Source organism: Lepus europaeus, chromosome 5, assembly GCF_033115175.1.
Source record: "Lepus europaeus isolate LE1 chromosome 5, mLepTim1.pri, whole genome shotgun sequence".
Lineage (NCBI taxonomy): Eukaryota > Metazoa > Chordata > Mammalia > Lagomorpha > Leporidae > Lepus > Lepus europaeus.
In genome coordinates, this window is record NC_084831.1 from 97,645,399 (window position 1) to 97,657,781 (window position 12,383).

The 12,383-nt window shown below is 36.9% G+C and overlaps 1 protein-coding gene across 1 annotated transcript in view; it reads left to right on the forward strand.

Annotated features, from left to right (window-relative positions):
- LOC133760873 (pancreatic alpha-amylase-like) overlaps positions 1-12,383 on the forward strand; it is a 43,504-nt gene extending 31,121 nt beyond the window's left edge. Inside the window, exons 2-11 of the mRNA XM_062193454.1 lie at positions 4,951-5,164; positions 5,492-5,638; positions 6,404-6,601; positions 6,963-7,193; positions 7,906-8,039; positions 8,674-8,796; positions 8,875-8,974; positions 9,410-9,528; positions 9,631-9,756; positions 12,164-12,383. Of these exons, the coding sequence (XP_062049438.1) occupies positions 4,997-5,164; positions 5,492-5,638; positions 6,404-6,601; positions 6,963-7,193; positions 7,906-8,039; positions 8,674-8,796; positions 8,875-8,974; positions 9,410-9,528; positions 9,631-9,756; positions 12,164-12,353 (1,536 nt within the window). The 5' untranslated portion in view covers positions 4,951-4,996 and the 3' untranslated portion in view covers positions 12,354-12,383. The remainder of the gene's footprint in view (positions 1-4,950; positions 5,165-5,491; positions 5,639-6,403; positions 6,602-6,962; positions 7,194-7,905; positions 8,040-8,673; positions 8,797-8,874; positions 8,975-9,409; positions 9,529-9,630; positions 9,757-12,163) is intronic.

Consider the following 12,383-nt stretch of genomic DNA (forward strand, 5'->3'; position numbering starts at 1 on the left):
GAGAGAGAGAGAGAGAGAGAGAGAGAGAGTGAGTTGGCTGGAGATGGGCTAGTCTGGAGACAAGATCCAGGAGCCAGGAGCCAGGAGCCAGGAGCTTCATTCAGGTCTCCCAAGTGGGTACAAGGGCCAAGCACTTAGGTCATCTTCCACTGAATTCCTAGGCATATTAGCAGGGATTGGATCAGAAGTGGAGGAGCGGGGACTAGAACTGGCACCCATGTGGCATGCTGGCCCTGCAGGCAGAGGCTTAACATACTATGCCACAAAGACAGCCCTCCATCGTTTTTTAGTAAAGGATAATCCGTTCTTCAATCGGTTTTCACTTTGCCTGTTCTTACCTGTCAAAAATAATTTTTTTCACTTTTGACTAAATCCTGAAACAAATTACTCATAACTATCTTAAAATTGGGATTATATCCTTCACTTCATTATTTTTGTTTATTTTTTATATATGTCTCCTTTCTTTGACTTAAAATGACCTCTACAATAGCCCTTATAGAATTATAACATAATTCACATATCTAATGTAGCAATTTATGTGACATCAAAAGAAACAAAAGAACAATAATTTCAGTAATTTCAAGTTTATAATGAATTTTATTTAGTCTAGCATATGGCACAATAGTTTTTTGTTGCAGTTGATTTCTCAACAATGTTGCAGTGGATTTGTTTCTGAGAGGAGGAGCGTGGTAGGGGCAAGAGGCGCAGAGTCACCACACAGACCCCAGGAGTTGGATGAAAGCGGGCTTGAGGCAAGCAGCCCGCAGACTCGTTTGTTTCAGTACAACAGCTTATATAGTCAAGACCAGCCAATCTGGTCAAGGGGCAGTCTATGCCCCAACCAATCACAGCCTGTTGTCAGGCAGTTTCCAAAGCCATCCAATCACAGCCTGCTGCCAGTCAGGCTCTTATTGCCAGGCAGTTTCTGAAACCATCCAATCATGGCCTGCCATCAGTCAGGCTCTGTTGTCATGTGGTTTCCTCTGTTGTCATGTGGTTTCCGAAGCCATCCAATCACGGCCTGTTGCCAGGCAGTTTCTGTTGTCAGCGGCCATCTTGGCATGAACTTTTCACCTCAGTGGCCATCTTGATATGACCTTTTCACCTCATTCCACCGCAGTCTTTCAACATAGAAGCAACATAAAAATTGTTAACTTGCATATTCTATTTTCACATATATTCTGAAATTCAGAGTGCATTTTACATTTGTAGTATATCTCTGCTTAGACTCATTATATTTCCACTGTTCAATGGCCAGTTGTTGCTACTATCATATTGAACATCACATCTCTAAAATGCTGAAAGAAATGTTAGTGTAACATGGAGAATGTTGACTTGTAGTCAGACCTTTGATCAGATTCTATCTTTGAAACATAGCATATAAACCTGGACAACTACTCAGTCTTGCTGGACCTTATTTCCTTCCTGCTTACAAAGTTCTTGTGGTGATTAAAATTAAATGCATTACACAATTTCTGTCATAGTCTTCATTTATTTTCAAAAAATCAATTAAAATGTAACCCATGTTATGCCAAATTCTTGCACAATACCTGAAACCTATAATTTTCATATTATAGCTGTCGATTAGGCACGTAAGACATTACACCAATCATTTGCAAGCTTTTAGATTATTAAGTGTGAAGTCTACTTTTAAGAAACTTAGTCCCAAATTGTGGTCACATAAACATTCAATTAGTTAGAATAAAGTTGCAATACAAATAAAATCAGCTTTAATAATGTCATATAAGTTTGAAAGATATTATACAGCAGAAGAGTTATTGATTCAACTGAGAATATATGGGCAATCTTCAGAAAAATGTCACTCATGCTGAATGTGGCAGGAAGGGTAGTTTACAGGTTCACAAAGATGGCAGAGGGGAATTATAGGATGAAGGAAAGTGATTGGTATGTCATGGGGCTATGAAATTGTGCATAAATTATAATGAACTGATGAACTTTTAGTTCTGCAATGGATAGGTCTCAATGGTAGCATAAGGAAGGACCAAAGAGGAGCATAAAGATTGATAGAGGGTGGCAGGCATTGTCGAACAGTGGTTAAGCCACCACTTGCAACACCACCTCCCATGTCATAGAATCAGTTCCAGCTGTTCTGCTTCTTCTCCAACTCCCTGATAATGTACCTATGAAAGCAGCAAAAATGGTCTAAGTGCTTAGGCCACTGCCAGTCACATAGGAAACCAAGATAGAGTTCCAGGCTCTGGCTTCATCCTGGAACAGCGCTAGTCATAATGGCCTTTTGGTGAGTGAATCAGCAGATGAAAGATCTTTCTCTCTGTCTCTCCTTCTAACACTTTGTCTCAAAACAAATAAAAATTATTTTAAAAAAGATTGATAGAGGAATAATTAAGGTCCATAGCACCCTTGAAACCCTTCCCAAAGCTGGTACTTTCTTAGTTTTCCTTATGGTAATAAATAACTTGACAACCAAATGATTATTTTTACCATTTCTCTTTTCCTCATTGCCCAGTGCTTATTTAAACATAGGCTATTGCCTCTCTATCCCTGAAATATATCCTGCCTATGCCCTAGTCCAAGCCACACATCTCTTTCCTGGAATATGGTAAAACTCATCTATCTGATCTGTCCTTCTCCACTCTTACTCTCCTACATTCTGGTTTCTTCTTAGAGGCAACAGTGGTTGTCTCTAAAAGTATAGTGGAGTTGTTCAGCTTCCATTTATTTAAAAAAAATTTTTTTTTTGACAGGCAGAGTGGATAGTGAGAGAGAGAGACAGAGAGAAAGGTCTTCCTTTTTGCCGTTGTTTCACCCTCCAATGGCCACTGCGGCTGGTGCACCTCGCTGATCTGAAGCCAGGAGCCAGGTGCTTCTCCTGGTCTCCCACACGGGTGCAGGGCCCAAGGACTTGGGCCATCTTCCACTGCCTTCCCGGGCCATAGCAGAGAGCTGGCCTGGAAGAGGGGCAACCGGGATAGAATCCAGAGCTCCAACTGGGACTAGAACCCGGTGTGCTGGCACCGCTAGGTGGAGGATTAGCCTGTTATCAGCTTCCATTTTTAGAGATTCTATGGCTCTCTATTTCTTTATGGTCTACATGGTCAAACATGATCTAGCCTAAAGCTATGATCTCACATCACTCCATTTTACCTTATCCTATATCAGACTAGGTTCAGCTATCTTTTTTTTTTTTAATATTCATTGAATATTCTCATTGTTTTCTTACTTACAGCCATTACTCTTACTCTTTCTCTTTTTAAAAAAAGATTTATTTTATTTATTTGAATCACAGAAAAAGAGAGCAAGAGAGAATTGGCCATCCATCGGTTCATCTCTAAACGCTCATAATGTTCAGGGCTGGGCCAAGCTAAAACCAGAAGCCTGGGGATCCATCTGGGTCACTGACAAGGGTGACTTGGGCCAAAGTACTTGAGCCATTTTCTGCTGCTGGATTGGAAGTGGAGTAGCTGGATCTAGAACCAGCGCTCACATGGGATGCCTGTCTCTTCAGATGCAGCTTTAGCCACTGTGCCACTGCACCATGACACTGTCCCTCTTTTTCCTCTTTTTCTGACTGTCAAATGACTGACTCCATAAAATCCTCCAATTCACAACTGACAGTATCTACTTCAAGGATGCCTCCCTTTTCTATCCAGTATAAAAATACCTTGATGGTGAGGTCACTCTCTATTTTGTTTTCCTGCTATTTCATACTAATCTTTTTTACTACCTGAAATTATGTTATTTCTACTGTTATTACTATTATAGTTATTATTTACTCATGTATTTTTTCCCATTCACTAGAATGTAAATTGTCTGACAACAGAAACCTCTGTCCATTATTGTATCCTTTATATTAAAAAAAGTTTGGCAAAAAAACAGACACTTGAGCAATACTTGTTGAATGAATGAATGAAGTTTTTCTCAGCTGTACTAATATTCTCTTTCCTAGTATTTCAATTACGTTAAGAAGGAAGAGGGATGTGAATCCATTACTTCAGTGTTGTATCAGGTACAAGAGATATTCGAATAGAGAGAGATGACAACCACTTCCACCACAAACCCTACTACTATAGCCCCAGTATTAAACACATGAGTTGACAGAGGGGAATAAAGATCTCTTTCTCTAGTTTCTGAATATTTAAATTCCAAGTAGTTTCCTAAATCAAATGTAGGAATTTTAATAACTAAAAGTTTAGGTTGGGGTGGGAAACAGAATTGAATAGGATATTATGTTCTTTTATATTATATTAAATTAAAATTGGATATTTTGTAAAGTTAACAAAATATACTTAAAGCAATATTTTTTAAAGATTTATTTATTTATTTGGAAGTCAGAGTAACACAGAGAGAGAAGGAAAAGCAGAGAGAGAGAAAGAGGTCTTCCATCCGCTGGTTCACTCCTCAAATGGCCACAATGGCCAGAGCTGCTCCGATCCTAAACCAGGAGCCAGGAGCTTCCTCTGGGTCTCCTACGCTGGTGCAGGGCCCCAAGGCCTTGGGACATCTTCCACTGTTTTCCCAGGCCATAGCAGAGAGCTGGATAGGAAGTGGAGCAGCCAGGTCTCAAACGAGGGCCCATATGGGATGCGGGCACTTCAGGTGGCGGCTTTACCCCCCGTGCCACATCACTGGCCCCTAAAGCAATATTTTGAATATGATTCTGTTGGCTTAGTTATTTTCCTTCAGTTAGTGAAGGATATGAGAAGATCTAATCCTAATTGAATAAAAAATGAATAAATATTTTTTAGATATATATAATGTCCAATCTTTGAAAAGCTAATATTCCCTGAATAAGAAAAATCAGTAGTTCTATGAGGTCATTTAGATTATTTTCCTGGGAGATCTTATGAATGTTCTTCAGCTGTTGCTTGGACATTATTCTTGATAATCTTTTTCAGATAATGAATACACAACTTATATTCCAAGTATTTATTCATATTAACATTTGCTTTGTAAAATGTGCTTTTGCAGGAATATAAATAGCTCCTAGAAAGAACATATATCACCTGAGAGCAAAATGAAAATCTTTCTGTTGCTTTCTGTCCTTGGGTTCTGCTGGGCACAATATACCCCACATACCCAACAGGGACGCACATCTATTGTCCACCTGTTTGAGTGGCGCTGGGTTGATATTGCCAAGGAATGTGAGCGATACTTGGCTCCCAATGGATTTGGAGGAGTTCAGGTGAGTTTTGTTCATGGGATCAATTGCAGAGTTTGCTATGTTTATAGTAAATAGTGTTCTGATCAACATCTCCAAAGCGAGGTAAAGTGGGGTTTTGTATGAATGGACTCTCAATAAAACAGTTTGGTACTTCTGGCAACTTTTTTTGATTTCTGCTAGAAACTTTCCCAAGCAGGATATCTCTAATGTGATATTAATATTTTAGTTGGTGATTAAGAAATGAAGCCACATAAAAGTTGAGAAATAATTATTGACTAGTTTTTAGAACATCTAATGGTATAAAATAAAACTGTAATTTGATACTTATTGATACATATTATATTTTAGGTCTCTCCACCCAATGAAAATGTTGTAGTTACCAATCCTTTTAGACCTTGGTGGGAAAGATACCAACCAATTAGCTATAAAATATGCACCAGATCTGGAAATGAAGATGAATTCAGAGACATGGTGAAGAGATGTAACAATGTCGGTGTAAGTGAAGTTTTATTTAAAAATATTATGGAGGAAACAAATTTTTCCCTATTGTCTCTTGCTGTTTTTGAGCAGAAAGATTTCCATATTTTAAACTGATGAATTTCACTCCATACCTTAGCAGTAACTCAAAATTTGCATTGTGCTATGTTCAAATTGCATAAATATTTTTGTAGGCACAATTTATCTACTAAAGAAGAGATAAGTTAAAGTTTAAAGGAGAATTCACTTATACAGCAAAAACATTTCCTAAAGACACTTTTCATTTTTTGAATAGGATATCAGTTACAATCATTGCAGTCATTTTATGATTTAAATTTCCATCCAAAATTACTAGGTTGTCTTCCACATTGGTTTTTCTTTACAAATTAGTTATTTTCTCTCTTTAATAAGAGACTAATATCTACCTTCTTCTTTTCAAATACCAAGTAAAGGGTAGAGGCAAACTTCTTTCTTAATAATATCTCCTGTCTCAATTGAATCTTATTTCCTCAAAAATTACAATTTTTCATTTATTTATAATTATGACATTTTCTTATCTGTCAAGTTATTTCTATGTAAATACATAGTTGATCAAATGATTTTAAGAGTTGTTGGTCTTCAGTTAACATTAGTTCCTTTTCATACTTCATTTTGTTTTTGTAGAAAATTTATAAAATATCAGAAATAATTGAGTTTTATTTGTGTGCTGTATATAATATTCAATAATAGTTTTGACTTCTGCCTCTCTGTAAGTCAAACTGAAGTGGACACCTTGTTTTTCAGGTCCGTATTTATGTGGATGCTGTAATTAATCATATGTGTGGTGACGGTCAAGGTGCAGGAACACACAGTACCTGTGGAAGTTACTTCAATGCTCAAACCAGGGATTTTCCAGCTGTCCCATACTCTGGTTGGGATTTTAATGATGGTAAATGTAAAAGTGGAAGTGGAACAATTGAAAACTATCAAGATATTTATCAGGTAACTTTTTAAAAATTAGTAATATGAATAAAATATCATCTGTTTTAAATTGTATGCATGTAGCTTATTGAAGTCCATTTCATATGAGTGTAGAATCTTTGGGAAAATGTGTAACCAAGTCTGTTTAAAAACACAAAATCAAACCAATGTTCAAAAACTTACCCCAATTAAAAAAAACTCATCGTCTATATTTCATAAATTCTCCAATTTATACTAGGGAATATTTTAAGGATATATCTATAGTGCCCAATGCAAAGTAAACACTACAGAAGATCTGTTGGTGAATCTGTTCATCAAAAACCAAATAGATTCTCAAGTTAAAGGTGATGTTTTATGAATCACAAATTTTCAACCTCAACAGGTCAGAGATTGTCGTCTGACTGGTCTTCTTGATCTTGCATTGGAAAAAGATTATGTGCGTTCCACTCTTGCTGCGTACTTGAACCGTCTCATTGACATTGGTGTCGCAGGGTTCAGACTGGATGCGTGTAAGCATATGTGGCCTGGAGACATAAAGGCAGTTTTGAATAAGCTGAACAATCTAAACACAAAGTGGTTCCCTTCAGGAAGTAAACCTTTCATTTACCAAGAGGTATGTCAATACGTATAAGTGAAGATAAAATAGTCTAATTAGAAACTAAATGATAGATTTAATTAAATACATAATGTATGGCAGTTGATGACGGGGCCATTTATATACAGCAGCGTTCTTTAAATTCTTATACTCGGAGACAGCAATTCTTTCTCACAGTCAGTTTACTGGAAGTGCAAACAATTTAAAGAGGCCTCAAAGCCCCCAGAAAACATTATTGAAGGCAGATAATCACATAGGTATTTTCTGAAGCCAGTCTATCTGGGTTGGAATCTTGGCTATACATCTAATAACCTTATGTATTTTAGGCAACTTTACTAACCTTTCTGAGAACAATTCTGTCATAAAGAACTGGGTTAATGATAATGTTTTTATCTCGATTGTCTGTAGGGAATTACCAATGAGTTGATATTCATCAAACCCTGAGGATTGTTGTCAGTCAAATAATAAATGCTGTGTCATTTTGACTCTTATTATTATTTATGTGGGAGACTAAATTAGATCGGTATTCTCTCAGGACAACAGATCACCTTGTCATCATTTTTCTTTCAATATTCTAACATTCGTGTTATCCAAAAAGTCAGAATCACCATATGAGCATAACCCTTTTAGACAATTAAAATTACGTAGCCTTAATCCATTCTCTATTAATGTTAATTTGTTCACTAAAATAATTCAAAATTCTATGTATTTTCTCCTAAATTTCTACTAGGTGATTGATCTGGGTGGTGAGCCAATTACAAGTAGTCAGTACTTTGGAAATGGCCGTGTGACAGAATTCAAATATGGTGCAAAACTAGGCACAGTTATTCGCCGGTGGAATGGAGAGAAGATGTCTTACCTAAAGTAAATAACGTATTATTTGTCACTTGAGTCATGTCTCACACCTACTGGTGTTACTGCCCAAATGAAAATTATCTTCTTAGAAGCTCCCAATTTTGGACAAATACCAAAGAGTCAATTATTTTAAATGTTAGCTTGTCTCAAGCTCCATGTAATCATCTTTCTTTTTTTTTTTTAAATTCAGAATGCCAATCACATAGAAGTTTGTCTAGAAACTCAAAACATCAGCTGCATTTTTTAAATGTGGCTACACTATGAACTGAAATGTAGTATATCAGTTAATTTGATGTGTGAAAATGTTTATACATGGAAATTCAGAATTGAAGCCTCATTATAACCCATTATGGTATTCTGTATAATGAGATAGGATATTGACCTTCTGAAGTCTAAATTACAATATGCTGAAACCTCTATAAGAACTTTTTAATAACAAAACTGATAGTGTCTATAACATGAGTGGAATACAAATAATTCACATGTTTATAAAAACAGGAAATATTTGAAAATTGCATGTATATTATAAAATCTTATAGAATATGTATATGTTTAGAAAGAATTTATCTGACAGTGATATATAGATTATTCTAAAGCTATTGAAAAGAATATATATATTTATAACTTATTATTTTTTAAATAGGAACTGGGGAGAAGGCTGGGGATTTATGCCTTCTGACAGAGCACTTGTCTTTGTGGATAACCACGACAATCAACGAGGACATGGAGCTGGAGGAGCATCTATTCTTACCTTTTGGGATGCTAGGTAGGAAACAGAATACATTTGTTTTAACCCATCTTTTAAAAATGGTATCCCATGATAATGTCATTTTGTAACTTTCAGACTGTATAAAATGGCAGTTGGATTTATGCTTGCTCATCCGTATGGAGTCGCACGAGTAATGTCAAGCTACCGGTGGTCAAGAAATATTGTGAATGGAAAAGTAAGCTTCAAAGTTGTTCAAGATACCATTTTTCTCCAGAAAGAAAGAAGATTTGTGTTAATTTTACATGAACCTATTGCATTCAATATTTACTAGTTAAATATTTATTAAATATAATTGTAATGTAGTACATGGATCTTTGTAATACAGTAGATATTAAAAAAGCAAAACTCAAGATTTCCATTTTCAAAAGTGTAGAAACTGTATCAGAGATATGACAAATATTCACTCTCTAGCAAGAGAAAACATTTAAAAATAAGATAAACATCAGGCAATAAAATATGTACTTCTCTAACTAAAGTGCTGATATTCTAAATAAAGACAGCACGAGATGTAAGAATCAGAACAGTTTGGGTTTGGTATAATAGAAAACAAAAACGAAGAAACATATTTGATAAAACTGTTAATTATTTGCTATTTGTGTTTCTAATTAAGGATACTAATGACTGGATTGGGCCACCAAACGATAATGGTGTAACTAAGGAAGTAACTATTAACCCAGACACTACTTGTGGCAATGGCTGGGTCTGTGAGCATCGGTGGCGCCAAATAAGGTGGGACTATTTATTTTGAGATTTTCTCTAATAGTAAAATGTCTTTAAACTGTAGCAGTGTAAGGATACCACCATTTTAAATGATGCTGTGTTTGCTTTTAGGAACATGGTCATTTTCCGTAATGTAGTGGATGGCCAGCCTTTCAGTAACTGGTGGGATAATGGTAGCAATCAAGTGGCTTTTGGAAGAGGAAACAAAGGATTCATTGTCTTTAACAATGATGACTGGTAAGTAGATATCAATTTAAGAGAGTAGCTTAAACTGGTATATTGTTGGTTTATTCTTTTCCTGTTTATTAACTTTTTTATATTTGAAAATTCTTCTAATGAGTTTTTTTTAAAAAAACAGAGATATCAGAATAGGGAGAAAACAATATCCTGATGGCTCTTACTCTTTTGTTCTCTTATTTTTATATTGATTTCTTTTATTTTTTATGATTTACTTATTTGTTTGAAAGTTGGAGTTACACAGAGAGAGGAGAGGCAGAGAGAGAGAGAGATAGAAAGAGAGAGAGAGAGAAAGGTCTCCCATCCAATGGTTCACTCCAAATTTGCCGCAAAGGCCGGAGCTGAGCATATAAAGCCAGGAGCCAGGAGCTTCTTTTGGGTCTCCCATTTGTTGCAGGGGCCCAAGGACCTCGGAAATCTTCCAATGCTTTCTGGGGCCATAGCAGTGAGCTCGATCAGAAGTGGATCAGCTGGGTCTCGAACAGGCGTCTATATGGGATGCCTGTGCTTCAGGCCATGGCGTTAACCTGCTGTGTCTTATCACTGGACCCTATTTCTCTTTCAGATTTTATTGTGTGCATCCTTGAAAAATAATGTGGTTACACAACATATAAGAAAACCTATAAATGCTCACACACACACAATCAAAAAATTCATAACATAGTTAATATAGGGGTTGTGCAATCCCATGTAGTCCTGATTTTTTTTTTTCATGGAATAAAATTTCCTCATTACTGGAATATCTTTATTTTTTTTTTTCTTGGCGCTTTTCCTCCACCCTTCCTCAATCTGATTGTTTGGTATACATTCTTTACTTTTCTAAGACAAATTTGATATTTTATAACAAATATGTAAGAAGTATGGACCTTATGACTAATGATTTGCTTCTGGATGTTTTTAATGTTTAGTTCTGAAACTTCTCATTGTTGGCCTTGCATTTGTGATTCTTGAAACCTCTGCCTCTAATACAGTGATACCTGACATACAGAACCACAGCTCGAAAGACTTCTTTGTAGGCAGCTGAAATGTCTCCACGAAGGCTGAAATCCACCTCTGATCAGCTCACTGTAGCATAAATTATATTTTACTGGCCAATTAATAAGTAAATATATAAATAAGACATATCTTTCGCCTTTTCAACACAGGAGTGCACAGCTAGTTCTGTAATTTCTGCTATTTATGAAATGTAAAACCAAAATAAATTATTCAGGAAAGCTTTGTATTCCAAATTATGTCCTTCACAGAACTGTTAGATTATTTTAACCTCCACACAAATTATTTTTAGTAACTTGAAAAACAAAGAGCTTTTTGAAGATAGAATCCCATTTAATTCTTAAAAATGCCAGTATTTTGTTAAATTCATTTGAAGACAAATTTAAAATATTTATATCTACCAGAGGTAGTATTTATAGAAAGGTGGCAATTTCTGCAGATCTTCACTTATATTCTTCAACCTTCGTCTTTCATTGATATTCTCTACTGAATACATTCTTCTCCTAGATTGCCTTTGGTCCTGAGAGAGCTTTTCACATACACTGGAAAAGTGTTTGTGCTTGGATATTTTTCTATTGAAAGCTTTGACTGATTAGAGTTTTGTTTTTGTTTTTGTTTTTTTTGACAGGCAGAGTTAGACAGTGAGAGAGAGAGACAGAGAAAGAGTTATAGACAGTGAGAGACAGAGAGAAAGGTCTTCCCTCTGCTGGTTCACTCCCCTAATGGCTGCTATGGACGGCACTGCGCCAATCCAAAGCCAGGAGCCAGGTGCCTCCTCCCAGTCTCCCATGCGGGTGCAGGGACCCAAGCACTTGGGCCATCCTCCGCTGCCCTTCCGGGCCACAGCAGAGAGGTGGACTTGAAAAGGAGCAACTGGGACTAGTACCCGGCACCCCAACCGGGACTAGAACCTGGGGTGCCAGCACTGCAGGTGGAGGATTAGTCAAGTGAGCCACAGCTCTGGCCCGCTTAGAGTATTTTTTTAAGATTTATTTTATTTATTTGAAAGACAGAGTTACAGAGAGAGGTAGAGACAGAGAGAGAGGTCTTCCATCCATTGGTCCACTCCCCAGATGGCTGCAATGGCCGGAGCTGTGCCGATCCGAAGTCAAGAGCGAGGAGCTACCTCGGGGTCTCCCATGTGGGTGCAGGGGCCCAAGGACTTGGGCCATCTTCGAATGCTATCCCAGACCATAGCAGAGAGCTTGATTGGAAGAGGAGCAGCTGGGACTAGAACTGATGCCCATATGGGATGCTGGCACTTCAGGCCAGGGCTTTAACTCGCCGTGCCACAGCACTGGCCCCGACTGCTTTGAGTTTTATGCCACAAAGTTAAATATTTGCTTGGGAGATGGTCTGCATTCTTGCATTTAATTACAGTGAATGAAGGTAAATGTTCAATTTTATGTTACAGGTCATTGTCTTCAACTTTGCAAACTGGTCTTCCTGGTGGCACATATTGTGATGTCATTTCTGGGGATAAAAGTGGTAACGATTGCACAGGAATTAAAGTCTATGTTTCCAGTGATGGCAAAGCTTACTTTTCTATTAGCAACTCTGCTGAAGATCCATTCATTGCAATTCATGTTGGTGCAAAATTATAAAATCCAAATAAAATGAATTCAGCAAAGCAA